Source organism: Amaranthus tricolor, chromosome 2 (assembly GCF_026212465.1).
Source record: "Amaranthus tricolor cultivar Red isolate AtriRed21 chromosome 2, ASM2621246v1, whole genome shotgun sequence".
Classification (NCBI taxonomy): Eukaryota; Viridiplantae; Streptophyta; class Magnoliopsida; order Caryophyllales; family Amaranthaceae; genus Amaranthus; species Amaranthus tricolor.
In genome coordinates this window covers 36,711,594-36,737,920 of record NC_080048.1, presented here as the reverse complement: position 1 = coordinate 36,737,920, position 26,327 = coordinate 36,711,594, and the positions used below count along the sequence as shown (strand labels likewise).

General features: G+C 34.2%; 1 protein-coding gene across 1 annotated transcript; it reads left to right on the top strand.

Moving 5' to 3' along the window:
* The first annotated feature begins 4,386 nt into the window (after nucleotides 1–4,386).
* On the top strand, nucleotides 4,387–25,778 carry LOC130806795 (external alternative NAD(P)H-ubiquinone oxidoreductase B1, mitochondrial-like). Its single transcript, XM_057671995.1, has 10 exons — nucleotides 4,387–4,662; nucleotides 6,276–6,552; nucleotides 8,919–9,125; nucleotides 15,576–15,826; nucleotides 18,500–18,719; nucleotides 19,054–19,158; nucleotides 20,742–21,002; nucleotides 21,089–21,210; nucleotides 24,048–24,167; nucleotides 25,253–25,778. Exons 1-10 carry the CDS (start codon nucleotides 4,574–4,576, stop codon nucleotides 25,338–25,340), a joined length of 1,740 nt encoding a protein of 579 aa, XP_057527978.1. The 5' UTR covers nucleotides 4,387–4,573; the 3' UTR covers nucleotides 25,341–25,778.
* The last annotated feature ends 549 nt before the right edge of the window (nucleotides 25,779–26,327 follow it).

The window sequence follows — 26,327 nt, the reverse complement described above, 5'->3', positions numbered from 1 at the left end:
AAGAAATCATGGATCAACCAAATTCTTTGTTGTTGTTGATTATCTTTTCCTCTTCATTTTCTTCGCTTTCCTCTGCTATATACTCTTCAAGTTGCTGCCGATTTAGATTCAAATCTCATTTTGAATTCCTTTATCGTTTTTTCATAAGCCAGGTATATTTTCGTTTTAATTTATTGTTTTATATATGATTATACTCAAGAATTTGTTCTGCTTTGTAATTATGATCTAGTTTATTTGTCCCTTTGTCATTCATGATTCTTTTTCGTCATTTTTTGTATTATATTATGTTGGATTTGTGAATGGTTATCGATCTCTTTGTTGCTACAATCGATCCGGTGGAATTAATGGGGTAGAATTTGATGGTGAAGGTCATAGTATAAAAACAACATCGCATCGCGTCTGCCGCGTTGCAAAGGTTTTTAAAAATAACAAATTGAAAATTTCCGCGTCGTAAAGATATAAAAAAATTGCGTTTTGGACTGTATTAAGAGATATCTTTTGGTTTTACTTGGGCGTTACAATCAATGCATCACTCCCCTTGGCGCATCACCGTTACGTTACCGCGATCGCGTCCGTTACCAAAAATACGGCGAAGGTTACAGAGATAGAGAGAATAAGATGATTGATCAAGTGGAATTAATGGAGAATGTGAACGACGAACTCGGTGGCTCGGCTAAAACTTAGCTAATTATTTAAGCCCTAGGATATATTGGATATATTATATGTTTATATTCTTTATGAAGTGTAGATGGTACTACGTCTTCCTTATACATGGTGTTTAATAGATGAATGAGATTTGAATTTGGAGCATTTTGTTACTTTGGCTTGTGATAACATGTTAAGATTCTAATTTAACGAAAAATAGATAATTACAGCTCTAAGATATGTTATATAAATGAATTGTTGAAATAGGGAACTTCCCCTCATCCATAGCCATAGTGCAAAATATTGCGTACTCAACCATATTGGGTTATTGCGACCATATTATTGAGCTTTTTGAGCTAACCATCTGCATTTATCGCAACAGTCACCATGATCAAACTATTAACTACCTTTCAATTCACATAAATTGTTTTATTTAGTTTTTTATATTATCCAATGCACTAATTTAATTCTAAATATCTCTAATCGTGCATAACTAAAAATTTAAAATATTTGATATTAATAAAATTTATATTGAGATCAAACAAGATCCCATTTATATTTTGAGGTCTAAATTAAGAATAAAATACAAATTAAAATTGATCGATAAATAGTGTCAAAAAATCAAATGGGACAATTGATGTGAATTGGAGGGAGTATTTCTCATGTATCTTCCTGCATCACACTATAATTAACTTAAGCCATTTTGGGAAATTGGACCACCCTTTTAATTTACCTAAAATCACATTTGCTTATTCATGTGTTTGTACTTTGTAGCCGCCCCATGTAAAGATTTTTAGTATTTGACTTATGAAAAGGATCATGTACAAAGCCATCATAGTTTCAACTACAGGCTACTTAACCTAAAACCATTATCATCATCCCAATGAGTCCCGTCCAAGGCAGGGTATGGGGAAGAATGGGAAATAAGGCATATACCAATACTCTATTACGAAGAGGTCGTGATCGAAGAGAACCCCTCAACTCGAGTATCGTTTGGCATATGAGATCCTGCAAAACCACATTTGGTAATTTTGTATAGTTGTAAACAAACAGACCCCTGGTTTGGTCATGGCTATGCAAGTGAATAATTTTGAATTCTGTTCAATGCAACGTTTCCTTTTTTGTCATTGAATCTGATTGCAAATTGGTAGTGTCCAAGGTTGACAAAAAAAACCCTGACTGTTCCAAAATGAGATAATTACTTCTCAAAATCTATGGTATCTTTAACTGAGCTGAAGGCTTGGTTAAGATGGTCCCACTAAGCAGTTGGCCACCATTTAGATATAGCCAGAATGAAGGACATTACAAGAAATTTTCAGTTTGCATTTTGTTCAGCCCCTATCCTCGTTTGTACTTTATTTTTGGTTATTGATCCGAGTAATAAAAACCAACATAACAATGGTACTTTAATAGTCTATGTATTGTTGTTGTCCTGAAACGAGAACAATTAAAGTACTAGTGACTTGAATCCCTTGTATTATAGGGGTAGAACATATCTTACTTGTAGCAACTCTAAACGCATTTTTAGTCGCTCCTAGCATCCGAGACTCGCTTGTTTCCATGGGGTGTGTGGGTTGGGGTTTACTACACACAAGTAGGTTGGTTACACTAGCTTCATCGCAAGTCGTAATTTCTTTTATTTACGTTTGTGACTCGTTTGGTGATTGGTACTAAATGGTGGGAATGATAATGAAAAGTTAGTGTAATTGTGGTATGAATATCTCTTGACAAATTTAATAGTCATATTTTTTTATTATCAAACTTTCGTTACTATGCGAATGACATTGATACATATTATGAAATTTTACACTGCAAATCATACCCATTACCATCAATTAGTATTGTTAACCAAACGGGCTCTTGAGGTTATGACGTTTGGGCATTCAATCCCGTTGCTGTAGTGTTAAACTCTAGGAAAACAAGAACGGAGTCAGTTTATCTGGAAGTGATTTATTGTCATACTCATCAACTGGTTTTGACAACGTTTCATATTCACCTAATGCAGGTTGCTTATGGTAATTCATCTTCTACACTACCATTTACAAGAACCTTGGCAATTGCTGAGTAGTATACAGGGCTGTACGATTTCTCATTCATGGAGTTAAATAGGAGTAGTTAGTAAAAGTATTCATGGAAATTTTGTTGTTTCAGCAGCCATGATGCATTCACTTGGCACTTTGTTAGATGATTACTACCTCTAACTTTTGCCCGAATGCTTCTGTAGAGGATTCTTCTTAATACATAACATGATTCACTCGTGATTCACTTGGAATTTGGTGTTCATTCCGGTTATTGGGTTGATTTGGGTCACATATTTCAGATCCGTTTAAAATCAAATCTTATGTTCATGTTGATTTTTTGGATATTCTTAAATTCATTTTAAAGGCAGGTCAATTAGCGTTATTGTTTTTATACTTTTTGGTTGACTTAAGTTACTATACAACAATCTCCACCACCTTGACATAAATCTACCCGAGTCAAATTGAGAAAGAAATAACACTTCCACTACACAAATCAAACATTACCTTAAATTCCACTACACAAATCAAACGTTACCTTAAATCACTTAATCAAAGGTACTAAAAACATACTCAGCAACGCACATATTTCTAGAAGGATCAAATTCAAGCATGTGAAGACTTACCAAATTTTGCAAAATCAACCAAGATTACCAATTCAGCAATGATCCACTATGGTTGTCGATTAGTAAAGATAAAGCGGGCTACTGACCAGGATCTTAAATTTTTTAGGGCCCAAAACACTTAATTTTATGTGTATAAGTGATATTTTTAACGGAGTAAGTGATATTAATTTGAATTAAATTTAGATATAATTTACACTTTTTGCTAAATAATATGAGTTCTTAGTGTTTTTTATAAAGTAGTTTAAATATAAACAATAAAAAATAAAAGATGTATTATATTATTCGTTACGCCTAAGTTTTTTAGAGCCTTTTTTATCTTTTGCTTTAAGGCAAAAAAATGAACGAGATAACCCTGTGAACTACATCCAATGTTGTTCACTAAAGTAGCCATACGAAACATTTCTCGACCATAAATGCGACAATAACGGTTAATAAAGATGACTTTTAGACAAAACTACATCTTTCTTCATGATCCAAACTTGGAAACATCCCATAATCCTAAATCCATTCAAAGAGTCCAAATTGTTTTTGACTCAAGTGTCTATGCAACAATTTAGATTGACAAATACTATGTCCATGAATTTACTATCTTTGCATTTTTTAAAATAAAAATCTTGACATTGTTAAAGGAAATATTATACGATATTTCAAAATGTGAGTATGCTGTAAGGAAAAAAATTTAAGTACTTGACAAATGATTGAAAGTTGACTAATTGATTCTATTAACTGGTTTAACTAGTTGATTTTGAATTCGCTACTATAAGCAACTTGTTTAAAATAGCTTATTCATAGTAATAATCTGTTTTATCTAGCTAATTTACCAAACATTAGCATTTGAAAATTAAGGGTTAAGACCTTTTATGACCAAACCTGTTCTATTACCATTGATAATAACCTATTAATAGAAAATTAAAACAACATGAATAATGACTTAGAGAATTGTCCTTTTATCATTTTAAAGTAGATTAAATATCATTTTAGTCATCGAATCAATTTGACGACAAATTAAAATTAGATTTTTACATCATTAGAATTTTACTTTTAAAGTGTTGTCTATATGGATTGATTATACAACATCGGATAAATATAACATATTATCATATATATGTCAGTTTTGAACGGCTCGATCAAAGTAGAAGAACAGTAGATACTATTGTTGATTCAGGCTCAAGTTATTCTCCTATCCTTTATGGTGGATCATTGTCAATTCATTTCAGAAAGTAGAATTCGAACATTATCCTTCGAGACAATATTCAAAAAGCTCAACCATAATTTCGTAAAATCATGAGAAGTTTCTCCATTTTCAAATCGACTTCAAAACTTTTCAATGATTACCCAATCAGTTCCAGATTCTTGGTCCTCTTTACCATCAGGTAAGAACAATTTGATCTGTCAATTTATATTCCATTAATTTTCATGGTGTTTGATTCTTCATTTTTACTTCTTATACTGGTACTATATTTGATTTGTTTTTGTTATAGCCTTATAGGTAATTCCATAGAATTTGGATTTTGAGTTTTAGGGCGAATATCGAAATAGTTATCATTAAGTGAAACTATGTGATTTAGCTAGCTTATCGTCAAGAATATGAATTTGTTGATACTTGTGGTTGGAAGGCATTATTTTTCATAGGGCGTACATTCTATTTTCCAAATGAATAAGGACACTGAAAGTTAACGTTATTTATGGATAATTTTGTTGGAAAAGAGGACTAATGTGCATGTATGGAATGGGATTAGACATTTAAATCAATACAGATTATGGATAAACTTTTTGTGACTGGGGGGCAATTTTTATTTCTTTGAAATGAAATAGGATATTAAAAGCAACATTACTGGTGGTGGATAATCTTGTTGGAACCTAGTGTAATTTGCATATATGAAATGATACAAGGAATATAATTTAAGATCATACAAAAGGGTTTAGGCTTGGAATATATTGTGTAAAAGATGCAATAGAATTGTTTTGGGCATTTGCAACGATGGAGTATTGACAAATTGATGATTAAAATAAAAGTTGGAACTTGGGGGATTTAATAAGAGGGTGAGGAAGAACAGAGAAGGGTAGGAGTGGAAAAGAATATTAAGAATTAGATCTAAAGGTTGAAAATTGAATTGAATGGAGAAGGAAAATTCATGTAGACGACCACTGAGACCGATTGATTGGTTCATGTCACTGTCACATGATTTTCTAATCTCCTTGTGAATCGCGAATCAAAAAAAGCGAATTATGATCACTTTTGGGCTATTTTGGGTCATTTTCAGCGAATCGTGAATTTAAGCAAATTAACGCGTCGATTTATGTTACACTGGTTTATGTAGTCATCCCCATTCTTTTGGGATAACGACTTTGACATTGTTGTCGAGGTTAACAAATGATTGAATCTTTAAGTGATAGGTTGAGGGGTTAAATTTTAATTTTTGAAATGAAATAGGATATGGAGGGTCACGATAACTTTCCTCAACTGAGTTAACTCGCCTAGAATTACTTGTTGGTGGCTTGGTGCTAAAGATGTGTCAAGTGTGGCATTGTTCTTTTATGAACATATGAGTTTGTCTGACGCCAAATGATAGTTTGAATAATGAAGGTTCTAAAAGAAGGCTCAGTTGGTATTTTTTGGTTTACTAAGCTCATTGGTCTATCGAGATTATCTACTGCAGCATAATGTTACACATGATGAATCTCTTAGCAACTAAAAAACCTGCAGAGCTTCTGATCACAAAACTCTACATTTGAATTTCCAAGGCAGTAGTGCATACATCAAGTTGCAAAAATTCCAACTTGATCGCGCTAGAACTTTCATGCCATGAGGCAATCGTATGTAACTTTGTTGATTACTATCTTTAAAGAATTTTAGAATAAAGTTTCCCTAAAGCTCACTTTGTCATCGTTAGTTATGCGCAATGTTCTGTAGCCAGATGGGATGTGGTGAAACAAATTTGAATATATTTTGCTTTATCATAATTTGTGCTTTTCATTTTTTAAGTACTGGAGGCATGGTGGCGTACTCGGAATCTCAGACAGGAAATGGTCTACCCAACTCTGGAAATAAACATATGGAGCCGAAGAAGAAGAAAATGGTGGTGCTTGGGACAGGATGGGCGGGTATCAGTTTTGTAAAGGATCTAGATCCTTCTATGTACGATGTCAAGGTTATCTCACCACGAAACTATTTTGCTTTTACCCCTTTGTTACCTAGTGTGACTTGTGGGACAGTTGAAGGTAGGAGTATTGTAGAGCCCATCAGAAACATCATAAAGAAGGTGAGTATATTAGGCCTCTTTGAGTTATTTTATCATCTCGAATTTGACTCAACCTCAAGGCACATCATTTGAAATGAGATGCCTGGGCTTACTCCCACTATGCATATTTTTATTTTCTTTTTCATTTTTATCTTGTTTGTTATTGTTGTCCCCCCCCTCCCCCCCCCTGTTTATCGGGTTAAATTGAGATCTTATACTAGTTGTTTCCAGGACTGAACTCTTGGTAATTAGGTTAATGCCGCACGAGTTAGGAAGATTATTGTTGTAAATTATATTGTAATGGTGACAATCACAATTGTAAGGAATAATACATTATATTGTTAACCATTTGTATAAAGATTTCTTGCTGTTGTAAAAGTATAACTAGAAAAAGTAAAGTTCTGTTTTGGATGCTGCAGCAGGCATATTTGTACTATCAACCATAAGGAGGAAAACATGTGAAAACATGGTAAAATCTTGAACATGGTTTTTGAAGGGAAATTTCATGAATCATGTTTGAACTAGGTGTAATGAAATGCCATGATTATAAAATGTAATGGGGAAGGAAAAGGCAAATAATGAAGATAGATTTACAGGCATTCCACTTCAATAGACCAGATTCTCCCAATGAGTTATTCTCTCTAGTAACTCACCCAATGAGTTATTTTTTCACAATGACTTTCTTCATATTCTTTTCAATTATCAAGAATACTTGTGTATCAATTCTTTTCCTTTTTACCTTCCTTGTAAATTTTTTATGTGTAGCTAAAATATTATTGGCCATTAATATCCTTATACTTATTATCAGTTTAAATAAGAGCCATTATGTTTATGAGTTGTAATTAGGTCAAATGATTTGACAAAGCAAACTTTAAAAAAGGGGATTATTTTGCATGACAAGAAAAGGAAGGATGTCTCATGTACTTTCTATGTTCATATTTATTTTTTTCTAAAGAGAATGCAGGGAAAAACCATGAAATAAGCACATAATGTATGAAAGAGTGGTTGTTTAAGAGGAATTCTTTAGGTTGAGTTTGTCTAATTTATCCAAGTGTGACATATTACCGAATCATTTTTGGAGTAGGAATATAAAAGTAAGTTTGTTGTCTTTACATTATTAGTGGGACAAAGTCACAAATTCAAGAGAACCAATGTCAATTTGGGGGAACAATCTTGTTTAGAGATGCAATATTGAACAAATTGTGAGCCACGGCTGAAAACTTTGCAAAGCATGAAATTCATAGCGGACTAGAAATGTTGGGAAGATAGCTATGAAGTTAGCAATCAATATCATTTAAATCTCTTGCTTTATTGTCTACACTCTATAGGCAAATGCTCCTGTGATAAGTTGAATGATCGTTTATATGGGAACTTTAGGGTGTCGCATTGAGTGTATAGATCATGTAGGTTGGAATTGCTCAGATTAGCCAAAAATTGACCTCCTAGCTATGCTGTTGGGGACCTTAAGTAGTACTAGTTGCATGTCTTGTTACATAGAAGTCCCGAGTATAATTCTGCAATAGGAAACGAATGATGTGCCCTATTTTCTTTTATTTTTTTTTCATTTATCAAAAAAGGGAAAATGGAGAATGAAATAAACGATGAGTTGCATTAAAGGCAGTTTAAGAGATTTTATATATGATATTCAACGTGATAATCATTTTCAGATCTTTATCGAACCTGGCCGCAACCTCCGTTGATAAGGATATAATATGTCATCTTCTATCCCTTTCCAGACCCACAATCATAGCTTCTAGTAGTAGGACACACTAGACATGATGATGATTATGATGATGATGATGATCATCATCATAACTATTAGTTTTCCTAGTTTTATTTTTTCGTTATCCCTACTTTACCATTTCAGTTCATTGTAGACTGACTCAAATTGAAGATTTTCGCTATCATCCCAAACATTGTTGTTGGTCTTGTTGTTAGGTATCATGTGCATGAGACATGACAAATTTGTTTAACATGTCTTGGGTTTAATGGATGTTTCATTGGATGTGACATGTTTATGCTAATATGTGGGGTAGGCTGTTTCATTGGATGTGACATGTTTATGTAATATGTGTGTGACTAAAAGTTAGAATGACGACAGATGTAGCGGCTATATGATATGTCCATATGGATGATAAACTATATTGCCTGGAAGATATGGGGTTTAATGCTGAACCACGCATAAAGCAAAAAGGGAAAAAAAAGGTTTAAGAGCTTTATGGAATTATGTATTGATTCAAAAGTATTGAAACTTTACTGAAATGATATTATGTATTAACATCTCACTTTATGTGCTTCATAACTATAATCTATGGTATGATGCATCCTTCCCTTCCCTTCTCTCTTAGCCCCTATGAGGACATCACATTACTAATTCTTTTTGTCAGAGAAACGGAGAAGTAAAATTTCATGAAGCGGAATGCACTAAGATTGATGCAGCAAACAAAAAAATTCATTGCAGATCAACTTTTGAGTATAGTCCTATTCCAAATCGAGAGTTTTCGTTGGAGTATGACTACTTGGTTGTTGCAATTGGAGCACAAGTGAATACTTTCAATACTCCTGGTGTCATGGAACATTGTCATTTTCTCAAGGTAAAAATTTTTAACATTTTATTTTCAATGTAGAATAGGAAATACATGTTGATAAATGAGATTACGGAGATCTGCAGTGGAAAAATTGATTAATATTGCCTCGTACTTTTGACATAAGACGCTCGCAAGTCGAACCCAAACATATCCTTTCCTTCTCAACAATAATAAGCAACATCAAGGGTTATCCCTTTGGGAAAACCTCAAAATAAGCTAGAGGTCTAAAATCGAATTAATATTTTTTTTTCTCCTGTACTATGTATGAAAATATGGTATTATATTAGTAGAAAAACTAGTTTGTGCCCATGCCAAAGCACAAATTATTTAAAATGATAGAGCTTATGTTAAAAATGAATGAGAACTTGAAGTCAATATTCAATAATCGCTCTTAGGCTGAAAACATAGTGTAAAAATGTAGTAACGGTTGCAGTCGCGGTAGCGGAACGTTAATGCGGTAACGAGAGTGATGCGGTTATCATATCGTCTAGATATCGGTCGAAACCATAAGATATCCCTTAATGCGGCCCAAAACGCGGTTTTTTTACACCTTTACAACGCGGGAAATATCGGTTCATTTGTTTTGAAAACCTTTACAACGCGGCTGATGCAATGCGATGCGGTCTTGTTTTTATTCTATGGCTGAAAATATGCATTTAATGTTATTGTGTGTGATTGTAATAATAAAAGACAGTAGTAATAACAACCATTCACAATTTCTTATTTAAAAAGTGTTTGCCTATGCCAGTGCACGAGTTTATAATAAGAGAAAAGGGAAAATTTTAAAGTTAATTTATACACATTTTTTTGTATGGATAATTTTATTTATATATTGATGCTCAAAGCTGGAGATTTTTAAGAAGCAAAAATTAGAAGGGTAAAATTGTTTTGTGATGCTGTTTTGCCAATTTAATTAGTGCATTTTAATAATAGAGGTAATCTCTTCTAAAAGCATGCTAATTGGTACCAAAGAACTTCTACCACAGAAGTACTTTGTAGAAATTATACTTTTAATGTACCTACTTCCTTACTTCACCCACCTTGCTTAAATATCATCGTCTACTAAGCTACAATCATGAAAACATTAACCATAGGAAAATAAATTCAGATTTTAGATTTAAAAGGCGCAAGGCGCACCAAGGTGCAAAAGGTCCTTAGAGCCTAGGAGCAAAGCGCTGCGCAAAAGCACGAGCTTTTTGTAGGCGAGGCACACTTTTTTGCTAAATTGTTTAATGCGGTTTTAAAACACCATGACAATCATGTTACAATATCAACAAGCTTGAAAACATTCATAATCATCGTGGTAAACACTAGTTTAGCACAAGACTATTATAATGAGATATGAATAATACTCAAAGTTATTTTCTTCTTCTTCAAAGCATCCTCTATTTTTTTAAGTAATAGTTTCTCGAACTTCAAATTCAAGTGAATTCGAGTTTGGGTTTTATTTATTTATTTTTCAAAAATACAAGCTTTTAAGTTAATTACCTAGCTCAATCAGGAGGCGCACCAGGCGCGAAGCACATCGAGGCGCTTTAGGGGCACACCTCTTGTAGTGGGCTTCGCCTCGCCTTACCAAGGCGTTTTCAACGAAGCCTGAGCTTGAGGCGCACAAGCCGCAAAGTGAGGCGCACCTTTTAAAACTAAGATTTTGGATTAACCTAAATAAGATTTGAGAAGTTGGACTGCATTTTTTTCGCCTAATATTGGTGTAACAACCCGACTTACCGTTGATTGAGTAAACAGGGCATCATGAGGTTTATTTCTCAAGAAACTGAAATCTCAATTCCAAAACTTGTGCAAAGGGATCAACAGTTCTATGACATAGCTGTATCAGCTAATTCTCTATAACAACCCGACTTACTGTTGATTGAGTAAACAGGGTCATCACGGGGTTTATTTCCCAAGAAACTTAATTTTCAATTCCAAAACTTGTGCAAAGGGGTCACCAGTTTTATTACATAGCTGTATCAGCTAATTCTCAATCCAAACATTTAACTAAAGCACAAAGTAATCATAAATGACACTATAAAAGTCCAACATAACCAATATAATCTAGTCTAATATACGTTTACCAAAATCTAATACAAAGCTACAACTTCTCACGTACTCATCTCAATTTAACATCCATGTAACTCTAATCATCACCGCTAACCCATCGTTCCCGACCGGTTCCGATCTGTAGACAGTCTAAAAGATGGAAACAACAGGGGGTCAGGTTAAACTGAATGAGAAGTAACAATCCAAAACAACAAAACACAATAATTCAAATCATAAGTTTAAAAGCAACATCAGTTTCCTACATCTGTGTGCGCACATGGAGTCTAGTTGAGAGGAACACCTATAGCTCTAAGGCTATGTCACTCTCGGGTGAGGCTAGTCAATATTTGAACAATTCACCTCAAAATAGGGAGTAAGGGAGATTTTCCCTCTACTCCGTCAATGACTAGCTTGTGAGCCCGATCCATTAACCATATCAATATCAGCATAATCATTCATAAATTTGTCTTAACAATATAAATTTCACAACTTTAGTAAAACAATTTTCAAACCTGTAGTCTGGCCAGACCCTTTAAGGGACTGCTACTACTCACCGTCACTGTCACTTTAAGGAGTCAAGTTTGATGCGCAACTATCAGGTAGAATGGTTCAACAGAGAAATCATCTCCTGAAGCATAACAATAAACATAATATCACTAAGGTGCATTCGATACAGCTAATATAACATATAACTTATTACATCTCCTCCTAAGACTGTGACTTAATCAAGGATTACATTCTAACATTTCTAAGCATTAAAGAACTGTGCACTTCTAACATAAACACTCCATATATCATCAAAATATTATAACCGCAATCTAGACTTGTTTAACTTTTTTTAAAGATTACTCGCTTCTCTAATTGATCTCTTTATATTTTCCAAATAAACACTATATGTACATTCATGCCAAAAATCAAGAATACTCCTAATTCATTCTAAGGATTCCAATTATTCAATATTTCCCCTAATATTAACCCTTTTCCAACAAAATTCATACTCAATAATTTCATCATTTCCTATTAATGATCAATATCAAACAATTTTAACCCAACATGAAATCTTCACAAATAATATCAACAAAGTCTATAATCTCAATATTTCTTTAAATCAATACAAATATCCCAAGATTCATCTAAATAACATCAATCAAGACAAAGTTCACTACTCTAATTTAAACAACCACATATAATTAGTTTTGAAATCAGTTACTTATGATTGGGGAGATTTATATTTGAAAATTGAAACAAGTAATTCATAGAAAGCAAAATTAAAAGAAAAGAAAACTTTTGAACCTGGATCATAGAAAAGAAAAGAATTAACCTGTCTTCTTTCGTAAATCAAGGATAAAAGTGCGGTTTTTCGTAGATTAAAGATAAGAAGAAATAAGAGACTTGATATTGTTTCAATGGAGTTCAACCGCAACAATGGCGTGAAGGTGGTGCTGTCTGTTCAACTAATCTGAAACGGCACCATTGTTGTTCATTTCGAAAAGTTTTCAGGCAAAAATGGCAAGGAACGAAAAGCAGTAAAGCTATTGTTCTATACTCGAATTTCTCAAAGTAATTTGAGGGAGAAGGCTGCGAAAGTCAGAGGAAAAGGATGAACAAAATAGAGATTGAGGGTTTCGAAAACTCACAAAGAATTGAAGGTGATTGTTGCAATTGTTCAAAGGAAGAAGAAGGCCATGACCCCGTGTTGGTTTTCAGTTTTTTTTCTTAGTTTTTCGGTTTCCAAATTAGAAGTAGGAAGAATTAAAAAAAATTATAATCAAATAAGAAATGAAAAGAAGGAAAATAAATTAATAAAATTAAAAGAGATCTTTTATAATATCCGCCATATACTTAGACCCAATCTGTTTCCTCGTTATCTTAGCCCAAAATAAATTATCCAACTCAATCCAAAAAAATTCTTGTTCTAATATTAATTTTAAATCTCCAATTCTGAAATTATTAATTTCTCAAATGTTACAATTGGCCCTTAAGATCCTGGTTTGTTACATCAAGCCACATAGCCCACAATCGTAATTTCTGTCCTAAAACGGGTTGACATTGGCATTTACCTAGATGTCAACCTAAACTTTTTTCTCCTTTTTACCGTTAACTCCAGCGCCATTATCATCTTTTAACTTTCTTCTCCATTTTCATCTTACCACCTTTCACTATTCACCTTTTCCATTTTTGTTTTCCCCCGTTTTTTCCATTTTCATCCTTAAATGATTTTGATTGAAAATAAGAATCACAAAAATTTTCTTAAAGGTCGCTAAAAAGCTTTTGTTTATTCATTTTTCCATCTTCAATCTCCTTCCCTTTATCACCCTTTTACAATCCACCCCATATTCAATCAGTCACCTTGATAGAGTTAGGCAAGGTGATTTCTTAATGTGGGTGCCCAACACCTCAAAACGCCTTATGATCTTAGCCTCAGAAGAATCCCATTTGATGCAACACCAATTATGATTTATCTTCTCTTCTTTATTTCTATACTTTTTTTGGGATTTAGGATTTTAGTGTGCCTCACACTCAAAGGGTAGTGCCTTTGTTTGACACCTATAGTGTAGGCTTTGCGGACCCTTAGCACCTTAGGGTGCCTCGTGCCTTTTAAACTAAGTTCTCTACTCATAAAAAATTCAATATTTATTGATGGATGTCAATAAGTAGACTTTTGCTCAGTGTTCTTGTCTAGTGGTTTAGCAACTATAAAGCTAAAATATCAAGAGTTTTCGGGGTAATAGAATGAGAGCAAGGGAGGTGGGGAGGGAGAAGCAGTCAAAGTGTTCCACAAATTGCAAGAAATTCATAGAATAAAGGGAAAAAAAAAGAAAAGCAACAACCAAAAATCTTTTTGAAGCCACCTAATTAATAATCTCAGTTTGTGTATTGTAATAGACAACCTTATCTACTAAAAATCAATGATTTTTTCTATCATCTGTTGAAGCAAGAGCCAATTCTCATGATATTAAAGATAACTTTTAGCATCTTGTAGCTCATGCAATGTCTTACACACTTGAGAGTGGTGTGGGGTGTGCCATGGAGAATGGGATGCTAAGGTTTGGATCACTTGATGAAGTGATCAATGATGATGACTTGGAGTGCTTGATAAAGGCTATAGAGTGTTGAAGAAAGGGGTTGAGATGTGTCTTGATCAAGGCAAGGCTCGAGAAGAATGCTGCAAGACCAAGGCCACAATTCGATACGCTGACAGAAGCTGCTGAACACAACCGCTCGACCTGGTCAAGCAAGAGTGCTCGGTCGAGCGAGCAACAGCGCCAAACTGATGGATATTCTGTTTTATTGCGGGATTTCCTTGGGCCTCAAGGGTTTTGTCCTAGGGCTTCTAATATATTGTGGGACTATAAAAGGGGGTCTTAGAACATCATTAGGGTATTGGAGAGGCTAATACAAGAGAGGCAACTAGGGTTATCAGCATTAGAGTTCTTCTTTGTATTAGTGTGTTTGTGAGAGATTGACATTAAAGGTTCAATCTTTACCTTGAGGGAGTGTTCTCAAGGCTTGTGTGAGCTGAGTCATTAATGTATGTTGATGTATTAATGATAAGAAACTTGTTTTGAGGGGGAAATATCCTTAGATACCTCATATATCTTGTGTGTTTATTCTCTATTGTTGTTGCTCTTTTTTTTGTGCATTCTTTTGTTCATTTGTTTCTTCATTAAACCTCTAAACCCTTGCATTTCATCATCTTAACAATTTTGGGTCACTTACTTAGCCTTAGCATTCAATTTCTAGTGTCAAGCACCAAATTGTGCAGTTAGTCCCTATCAATTTTTAGTGCCAAGTAAGTCTCAATTCATAGATGGTAAATACTCCTTATCAATTATTTGTGCTTGTTACAATGCCTCAACATTTCAATAACACATTGATTGATCAAATTTATGTTGAAAATTAATCAAAGAAAATCAAATAGGGGTAGAGATAAAGAGGGGAGATAAAGAAGGGGGGGGGGGAGGATGCGAAGAATCAAAAATTCATTGGATCTGTTTTCTAAGATAAGTGAATTATATTTATTTTGAAATAATTGGTGACTCTTGGGAGTGTCTTTGGAACTCCTCCAAATAAGTGACATGTGATTATTGCATTTTTTTGTAATCTACCGACTGCCCTTGGAATGGTTGAGGCATGTGGGAGATGAGATAGGACTTAGGAGGGATTAATGTTAAATTCTTGATTATTGTGTATTAGCACAATACTTTATCAATATTCAGTCAATAATTTTTTTGGGTGATGTTTATATGCATTGTAGCTGTTTACTAAATCATTTTTTTAAAGAACAATATATATGGAACTTACAAAATGGATACCATCCTCTTTGTTTTGATTGTCTATGTAATCTAGTGCAATATCTGAAGCTCTTATGTTCAACTTGTTTAAGGATGAGCGGAGTGTGTCTTTATCATGCAGGAAGTGGAAGATGCTCTAAGGATACGTAGGTGTGTAATAGATCGCTTTGAGCAAGCAGTTCTTCCAGACTTGAGCGAGGAAGAAAAAAGGAAGAATCTCCATTTTGTAATTATTGGAGGAGGTCCAACAGGTGTTGAGTTTGCTGCTGAACTGCATGATTTCATCTGGGAAGATTTGGTGAAGTTGTATTCTGGAGTTAAAGACTTGGTAAAAATAACAGTGATTCAATCAGGAGATCATATTTTGAACACGTAAGCGTAGTAGGAATTTAGCTAACTCTATTTGATATTTCCCTTGCCCTCTTTTATAAATGTAATTTTCGTTGTTAGTTCTCTTGAGGAATACCCCCTTTTGCAGAGATGGCCTTGGGTAGAGTTATCTTTTGCCTGCCTGCTCTAAATTGAGGTCTGGCTGGATTGAGCCCAATATTTTTTCTACTGTAATTGTATGACCTGTGCGTGGATCTGTGCATCCTATGCGTTGAAATTGTTATGCAGAATAGGCTGGACATCTTAACTTTCCCTGCAAGTACGAGTAGAGTAAATAGATTACACCTAAGCCTGGTCCAGCCTACTAACTCCTTTGCTTTATCCATACTAACCGAGGAAAACAACGGAAATGAATAGATCTTGTGTCCTATTAGAACTTTGTTAGAGAGTCAAAGTAGATGGAAACCATAGTCTTGGACAGCTGGAGTAGTAGAGTATTAGAGATTGAGGGAGTTTAGCCTAATCAAAAGGAAAATAATTCCTAAAAGTCCTTTTGTCTCCTTTTTTGAGAAAGATGTCATGTTTTGTTTATCAAATAACAATCCAGCCTTTTATAACATCTTTGTAAACAGAAGACCCTTCATTTCTTGGTTTCTACTAGAACCTTTTATTTTCGGTTAATGAAATGTTGAATTTTTGTGGGAATACTGTGAGAAAAGGTGTGATTTACTTGGTCAAATGAAAGATAAGATCTTTTTGATTGAATAGAGCAACTATGGTATTTTCAAAATCAGTTTTAACTGAGAATAACAAAAGGAAATCGAGGGAGTATCAAGTATAACAATGATTTTGTGATACAATTTTCATATTCTTGGTGCAACATAATGCCAAGTTATCCCAAAACAAAGTTGTTTTATTGATGATTTTGCTTTGTAATGATGCAAGGGAAAATATTTCAATTATTAAATATATTATTAGTCTCTTATAGTCTTATTCATATGGTTATTTTGCAACTTGTTGAGAATAATGTGACTTGAGTGCACAATTGATGTGTGCATTCATATGTGTTAAGTGATGGAATGGAATCCTATGGGATTGTTTAATGGGAGAATTAAGTTGATAACTAAATGTTTGTGATTATGATGGTGATTAAAACTTGATTAAATTCATGAAGTTATGAAGGTGGTAAAGTGTGACTTAACAATAGGAGTTATAGGTCTGAATGAAGAAGTGGAAAAGATGTTTTACTATGTTTGGTCGAGCAAAGCTGTCAGAGTGTCCACTGAAGGCCGCTCGACCAAGCGAGCAGACATAGTGTATCTAGTAGCTTCCTGTAGCCCACTCGACCAGGCCGCTCAACCGAGCGAGCCTCTGCTTTGGTCGAGAGGACCTTCTGACGTTCCTCGGATGCTATTTTTGACTCTTCAAGTCCTTGGAGCTGTTTCATTGTTATTAATTCATAGCTTTAATGTATTGAATGTTGCTTAGTGTGATCTCCTCTATAAACAGGGAGCTCATTTGTTCATCCAAACACATCAAACACAAACCCCTAAGCCTAAACACATAGCCTTTGTTATTCTCTTACTCAATTGTAATACTTTGTTTGTAAGAGTAAGTTTTTACTCCATTGAAATAATATAAACAAGAAACTACACACCACGGAGGATGTAGCCATCATTGGGTGAACCTCCTTAAATCATTGTGTCAATTTTGCATTTTAATTTCTTTCAAACGTTGTTAAGATCATTGCATTTGTTATCGTTCATCAAGGTACTTCGAACCTTATCGATCTTATTTCACATTTCAACGACATGCGGAAATGTCAAGCTAAGTATAATGACCATTTTTATCCTAAATTTTTTCAATAATGCATAATTTGAAAAAAAAAAAAAATCTTTTAGCAAAATTGAATTGAATTTTGAACTTTACGCAAGGAACTCTTGGGTAAATTAAGATAAAAGGATTTCTTTGTCCTAGCATCATGATGATCTAAAGGTAAGGAATAAAATGGTAATTCAATTTTTTGTAATCGAGATGTTACAACAAAATAATTTTTCCGCCTATTTGGTTCACTGATGAGTTGAGCAATATCAGTTTGATTTTGTTTTGTTTCTCGCTGCTACTCGACTTTATTTCAGGAATACTTGGAGTCTTACGTGTGAGGCTGCATGCTATTTGGAAACACTAGTTCAATGAAGAAGTTTGATTTATAAAGAAAACGTTAGTTTCAATTAATGACATTTCATAAGTGATTGATTTAGTGGGATATGTATGATCATGTATCACTGTAAGTGATGCAAGAAGTTTCAACATTTTTAAAACGACCATTATAAATAATCTTACAGGAATACAAAATTTTATGCAGTTTTACTTCCTGTTTAGGCTTCACCCATGACCCTGACATGGCCAGCTTTGGTTTTTCAGCTGGGACAGTTCATTTCCTTCCCCCCTACTAGCTCAGGCATTATACTAGTCACCTATACCCTATTGTACCATGAAATTGCCGAAGTGTATCTTGAATTTCACCTGGATCTTGTTTGGTCAATTGGTGAGAGCCTGAAGTGTATCTACTGATACCCGAGTCTCTTGCGTGTGCTTGGTGGAAGGGCTAGGGTTGTTTTGTTTAATAGTGTCATTGCTCAAAATATGACACTTCATAGCCATGCATTTAACGAAGAATGGAATGTTTACTGTTTCTGTTGCCTATATCTGCAGGTTTGATGAAAGGATTAGTTCTTTTGCCGAGAAAAAGTTTTCTAGGGATGGGATTGAACTTTTAACAGGGTTCAGGGTTGTCAGTGTATCCGAAGACTCTATAACAATGAATGCCAAAAAAACGGGTGAAGTTTGTGCTATACCCTATGGGATGGCCTTATGGTCCACTGGAGTTGGCACTAGACCAGTTGTGAAAGATTTTATGGAGCAAATTGGACAGGTACTGAGCACTGTTTTATCTGAAAGTTTGAGATGATTACTGCAACTTGCTTGTATTTCTTACTTTTAATTACATCAAGAAAGAGAAGTATCTTTTTTAGTATAGATTGAGCTCCTAGAGTATGTGGAACATAGATTTATTCTTCTGTGATTTTTATATTTTATAATGGAGCAAAATTTGTTGGGTATATGGAAGCATGAGGATCATAGGCAGTTATCAATGTGGTTCCGAGATCACTCTTCATTTTGACAGTTGACCTGATATCATGGGGTTAAGGCTTTTCTATTGTTTGTTCCTTTGCTTATCATGTACATCTAATAATTTCTCCTTGCAGGGTCATAGGCGGATTCTAGAAACTGATGAGTGGTTGCGAGTTAAGGGTTGCGAGGATGTATATGCCATTGGCGATTGTGCTTCTGTTCACCAGCGCAAAATCATTGTATGTGATACTATTCTTTTCTTCACTTAAATGTTCTACAAAATTCTTTTCTATTCAGCTCCTGTAATCTATTTTCTCTCATCTATGAGGATGAGAATATTGTCCACTTTTCGATGGAGCAAAAGATTTATAGCTCGTTGGGTTTGGATTTTAATGGACTTTAGTAAAATGGCTCATTCAATCATCTGTGCTTCTAATTATTATGGAAGTTGCATACTTCTATAATATCTGCAATTGAGGGTCAATACAACATTTTTTTTATCATAGGGGTAAAATTGTGTATATTTGACCCCCAAACCCCACTAAGGTGGGTGCCACTTGACATTGGGGTAATGACATGTTGTAAGGAGGTCGAAAAGATGATGTAGGATTCAACACAAAGTCAATGTGGGAGGTACACATGTTTAAGTTTGCAATTAAAAATAGAAACTATGGTGCTTTGAAATAATTCAATTCGGGCATGATTTCATTCTGTTGTGAGTGTTGAAGTTCCTTGGAGAAAACAAATTTGTGAACTAATCCCTCCATCCAGAAATTACAGAACATATACTTTATATTGTTTTAGAATGTCTGTAAGATATTGTCACAAGTCCAACATCTTATTGGAGTATCGATTTCACAAATATACACTGAAGGATGGAGGAGATAATATTCGAACTATAAGGGTTCTTTTTGTAAAACAGTGTGATGTGCAAAAGTAAGGTATATCATACTGTGGTTTTTTTTCTGCGGACAAGGGAATAGCTCTTATCTTTGATTGGTTTGCTGAAATATTTTTTGGATGGGATCTTGATAGGGGAGGGGGAGGGCTTAATTTTGCAAATGAAGCCATTTAGATTAGACATTCATAGTGCTTTGTTTTGCCTGTCAATGCTGTTTCGCAGCTCACCTCTCACTTAAAATTATATTCATCGTGTTAATTTAGTCAATAATGTATAATACTTGTTTTGAAGTATGCATGTTATTTAAAATATCATCTTACGTTGCACTTTCATCCCGTGTAATGGACTAAAGATGTCTTATCACATTTGCTCTTTCAGATATGCCTTGTATACGGCTTTGAAAGGCCCAAAATTTAGCTAAAGGTTCCTCAACAGTAAATAAATATTTTCTACCTTATGCTTGCAAGTTGCTAGTCCAGAATATACAAGAGTATTTACAAGTGTTATATTATTCGTGCAAGCAAGAGACTTTCTATATTTATATCATAAAGTCATAATTTTGCTAACTTCTAATAATACTCACCTTTATAGTCTGCAGAGCATCTCAGTTGACCTGTGTAGATGAAGTTTAGGGAGTCAGGAGACACAAAAATGTAACTTAATTGAGATGAACAATGGTATACAATTCATGATCCCTTGTTGCTATAAAGGACTGTACAAAAAATTTAGACGTGTATGCACGCGTGCACACTTGATTACATTTAGACATCTAGTAGACAGGTCATAGATGTCATACCAGCAAATGCAGCAATCAAGGCTCATGTAACAATAATCATAAAACTGATTTCTTATCTAGAAGTCGCGACTTCAAAAGAGTTAGTATCTTATATGCTGTAGTTGACTATGCTCTTGTGATTTTAGGATGACATTTCAAAAATATTTGCGGCTGCGGATAAAGACAATTCTGGGACCTTAACCATACAGGAATTCCAAGACGTTATTGACGACATTCTCGTAAGATATCCCCAAGTGGAGCTTTATTTGAAAAGTCATCATATGATGGACATAAAGGACTTATTAAGGGACGCTGAAGGAAATGAGATGCAAGTAGATATAGAAGGCTTTAAGTCAGCCCTTTTACACGTTGATACACAAATGAAGAGTCTTCCTGCAACTGCACAGGTGCATATTTCATGTATGCTTTAAAGAGTCATTTGATCAGTATGTTTCTATTAAAAGTTTGGTAATTGCCTTACATGCATGATTAGGTTGCTGCTCAACAAGGTGCGTATCTTTCTAGATGCTTCAATCGTCTTGAAGGATGTAAAGCTAATCCTGAAGGTCCTCGTCGTTTTAGAGGCTCTGGGCGCCACACGTTTCTTCCCTTCAGGTACAACATATACTGCCTAATGAGCTTGTTTGCCTTGTTTTACTAAGGTGTCAGAGCCTATAAGTGACAGAATTATTGTTAATTTTCTCACAATAAATGTTTTCTTTATCTGGTTCACTGGTTGTTCTATCTAGACATCTAAGAGTAGGACTGCTTGTGTTGATGGCATGGAGTAACTTAGGCTTGTAGTAGAGACTTGAATGGGACAGATAAATATAGAATAGTTTACAAGAATAATGCGTAATCCCAATGCCTCCATCAAGTGACTTCGCCTACGGGGGAATTCTGGGATTAGATTTGCGCAATGTTATCCTTGTAAGTTGTTTTGAATGATCCTTGACAGGAATGCAACTTCACATAAATAAGAAGTGCACATAATGTAATGAAAAATGCATTATACTCTTATAATCCAGAAACAAAAAACTATGAATCTTTGGACAGTTGAATCATTGAAAGAAAGCTTGGCTCTTTTACTTCATCAGGTTCACTTTAGTTTGTGTGGATAGATTAGCTTTCTATACCTAGAGGTAACAGTGTTTTAAGGAAACTTAAGCTAAATTTTTTAGGCTTTTAGGTTCTTCAAGATAAAGTTAAATAAAGTATAAAAAAAATCAAGTTAAATAAATAAAGAAAAATGAATAAACCTTCATTCAAATTGGATTAAAAAGAAAGCTAAAATCAGCTATGAGGTGTGAGCTTCTGTTCACCTTTTGTGGCTGATTTCTTATGCTCTCCAATCAAAAGAATTCTTTTGATGGTAAGATACTTCCCTAATAAAATGTAATATTGAGAAAACTAAGAACGTTTTCAGGTGTGCATTTGGAACTCCTTTCACTACAATCATGGTTTCTAACTGCTCAAAAGCTCAAATACTTAAAATTTTGATGTTTCATTATTTTTTGAACTCTCTTTGGTGATCCGACTACATGCTCAAATTGAACCAAAATCAAGTTAAATAAATTCTTGATTACAATCAAAAGTGTTTGTGGTGATATACATGATTACAATCAAAAGTGTTTGTGGTGATATGAGTGACGGTTGATGAATACATCATAGAAGACACAAATCTGATGGTGCGATTCACAAAAGTAGCAAATTTCACGTCACAACAGACAACAAGGTGTTAAACATCAAGAAGAAACTTTGAAACAAGGCAGTATGTTGGATAGTGATGTTTCAATTCAAAACTAAGTTGGTTACTTTATTTTAGGAGTTAGTCATCTATTTAGTGGAGCAGTGTGTAAAAAATAGTAGGATTATGCTCCCATATTTTTAGTTAATTATAGTTATTTCCTAGTATTTTAAAAAGTATAGTAATCATGAATTAATTTAGTTCTCACAATATTAGCAATATAGTCATTATTTTATTTCTAAATTTCTCTCCTCCATCCCATTATAATTTCAACAGTTTACACCAACGGAACAAACTCTCCAATTTGAATCTCTATTGTGGCTCTTGATTTCTTGTTTGATGGCAGCAGAATTCTAAACTTGGTCACAATCAAATTGATGATTCATACCAGATTTAGCTACAAACATAGCTTCCATTCCCTAATTCCTTTGCCCTTTGTGGCAGAACACTCTTAAAAAGGGGCATCGAGTAAGAAAGTTTTTCTGCTCTATCTTTCTTTATTGTGTACATATTAGCAAACCCATTGTTTGCTGAATGTCCATCTGATTGCCTAGGTCTACCAAGAAGTACATCACAAACATCAATATGTACAACATGACACATTATATCATCATCACACATTAGGTCTACCTTGAAATGTACCAGCATTGTTTGCGCATAAGTTATCTAACTAACTGAATTTATATGTCCACAAGTGGCTTTGTTGTCATCAATACAAGCATCTCAACGAGGTTCTTCCACTGTCAATAATGATATTACAAACTTCTTGTATTCGACACTTGGTCGGAAACAAGTTTTTTCTTTGCTTGGATTCTATCTCAAAAACTTTGATTTGCATAGCTCCTCCTGCAATTAGAACTCTTGCATATCTCAAATATTTTGAGGAGTTCCTTTCACACTACTATCCTCTTCATCATAAGGGTAACAAGCTAAATTCTCTTGGATCATCCAACCTAAAAATCCATTGTCTCTGTACAAAGCTTCTTCTCCATGGATCATCATGTTCTTCTTTTGAGAAGTAGGCACTCACTTTTCTACCATGACATTTAAAACAAACAATGTCTTTCATGTCAATTCTTGCCCTCCCTTTTGGGATCAATGTTAGAGGGAGCTTCCTCTTTATTTTGTGTCTCTAGTTCTCCTTCAAATTTTCAAGTTGCTTGATCTTTCTGTTGTGTTTTTATGCTGAGGAAGTTATTTATATTACAGAAATAGCAATAGTATGATATGTGAGCTGCTCTTGCAGCAATCTCATTTGTAGTTCTCTGAGGCATTTCTTCCGACTAGAATAATGAAATAAGACAGCAACAACAACCTACAGTTTTCAAAAGTAGCAGCAAGAATTTTAAATTACAACATAAAATAACGAGTACTAACCTTTTGAATTTACACGAAATAAAGTAGCAAGCAACAAGAATTTGTTTATCGTTGATGGTTAATGTTTTGAATTCATTGTATATCTTGATGGTGTCTGTGTGTCATGATTGTCATATTTAGCCATAAATGCAGATAATGCCTTTTCGTCTTTGCAGTGAGAATTTCTGATAAGGGATAAGACAAAAACAAAAGAGGTTTGGGAATCCTTTTGTGTAGATTAGTCTTTTGGCCTTGTGTGAGACTATTTACCTTAGTTTGGAAGAAGCTGATAAATCATCATCTTACTTAGGTAGATTGAGCTAAGGCTATGATGGTTTCTGATTATTAGGTACAGGCATTTTGGACAATTTGCCCCATTAGGAGGAGAACAAGCGGCTGCTGAGCTTCCAGGTGATTGGGTGTCAATTGGCCATAGCACTCAATGGCTGTGGTATTCTGTATATGCCAGGTAATACTTCTATATCATGTGCTTTTGTATTTACCCATGGAAGTAAAATATATGCTATGTAAACACATTTTGATTCGGAAAAAACGTTGTCGGTCACAACTACGGCCACTCCTCTTTTATCAGTCCCATCTATCGATTATCTTACGTTAGTCCCATCCCCCCCTTCCACGCATTGGCTCAACAGGATTGGAACGTGTTGTAGTCGATTGAGTAGTTACACGAGCTCTATGTCCTCAAATGACCATTAGACCACTGCTACCATATGGATCTATATGTTGGGCTTTCAGAAAGGATCATATCATAGTAAAAGATGGAGGTAGCGGAATCGCAAATGATTAAATGGAGTAGTGGGCATATCTTGAGGGTAGATTTCAAAACAAATACATAAGAGAAGGTTTAGGAGCTGCAAATATTGAGCGAAAGATGAAAGACAATCGTTTAAGATGGTTTAGGCATGTGCAAAGACGTGGTATCAGCGAACCAGTAAAGAAGATAGATAGTTAGAGCTTGAGAGACTTAAAAAGAGAGCGAGGAAGACCAAAGATGACTTGGAGAACAGTGAAAAAATTTGAAGGCTCTACACTTACAAATTAAGATGGTAGAAAATCGAAATGAATGGAGAAGAATCCATGTGGATGACCATTAAAATTGGTATATTAATTTATGTAGACGAACCCGATCTTTTGGGATTATGGTTCTGATATAAAAATCTAATCCTTCACAACACCCTATTCTTATCATGTTAATTACATTTTGATCCATAAGACGCTAAGATACTTGCCAACGTTCAACAAGGAGATTATTAGTCATCTTCACACCACAAAGTTCCACAAGAAATGGATACAATCAACCCAAAGCCTTAGCTACTAAGAATTAAATGGGGCCACATGTGAAAGGGAATACCAAAAGGTCGGAATGATGTGAGATAATCTATAGATGGTACTGATAAAAGAGAGGAGCGATCATAGTTGAGAGTGGTAGTGTCAACTTTTCCTTTCAAACCTTCGCCTTTCGGGCTCCATTCGAATGGGATAATTTTGTAACTTGTATCTCATCATTGATTAAGATGGTTATTTGTGTTTCAGCAAACAAGTTAGTTGGCGTACTCGTACTCTGGTGGTTAGTGACTGGACAAGGAGATTTATCTTTGGCAGGGATTCCAGTCGTATTTGACATACGAATGGTGTTACATGTTCTTACATGATTACCAAAGAAGCCTACTTTCATCCCATGTCTATATTGTATCAACGTGTAGAGTTTCATGTCAATTATAAGCCCATAAGAACATGGAGTTATGCAGCCAATTCTGTTGGGTTTCGTTTTTAGTATATATCTAATTTGTATTTATTATAATTTTTGTTAAAACATAGATTGGATTATGAAATATTGTTTCAATGGATTTCCATCAGAACTCCGAATCTACGTAGATTTGTAAGCTTTACGGGTAAGTCCTACTAGTTAAAGCTCGTAGTTGATAGTTTATTATTCCTTTTAACTACGAGTAATGTATAAAATTTATAGTAGCATTACCCAACATTTGTAATTTGGTATACAATTTGTCAAAAGAAAATAAATTTCTTTCAATGAATGAATAAATTGTGAATTTTCTACTTCAATTATTATGTGTATATACCGTTGGAGTTATTTTCAAATATTTTGTAAAAAAAGAGTTGGAGATTGTTTGTAAATATTTTAAAAATTTTGGGTATGTGCTCATATAAATAAATTATAATTGACGAGGTTAATATGCCATTGTTGTACACCTTTTGTTTTCACGTGCTCATATAAATAGAGTGAATTGTTTTACTTTTGATATTGCTTAATAGATTTTCAAAATGAAAAATAATAAAAGATAAAATAGTCATTTCCACCACATTGTTCTTGTAGAATCGATTGTTTTATTTCAACAAAAATTGCTACTATTTTTTCATTAGAGGAAATAAGTTGTTTTTTCAAAATGTTACTCCTATTTCAAAATCATTAAGATTGTTTATAATTTTTTTATTATCGGATTGCAAGAAGTAACGTTTTTGAATTTTTCTACCTATTGAAGTTCAACCCATAAACACAAATTAAGTAAAGTGTCAAAGTAATGTTTTCTTATAATATTTTTTTTCTAAAAAATATCATATATAATTACTTACTACATAAAATAAATTT

Excerpts from the sequence above, each read along its gene's own strand:
- LOC130806795 (XM_057671995.1), top strand. The coding sequence starts at position 4,574 with ATGAGAAGTTTCTCCATTTTCAAATCGACTTCAAAACTTTTCAATGAT. Across the intron at positions 6,553-8,918 it reads TCAGAAACATCATAAAGAAG|AGAAACGGAGAAGTAAAATT; the intron begins GTGAGTATATTA and ends TCTTTTTGTCAG. Across the intron at positions 15,827-18,499 it reads GGAGATCATATTTTGAACAC|GTTTGATGAAAGGATTAGTT; the intron begins GTAAGCGTAGTA and ends CTATATCTGCAG.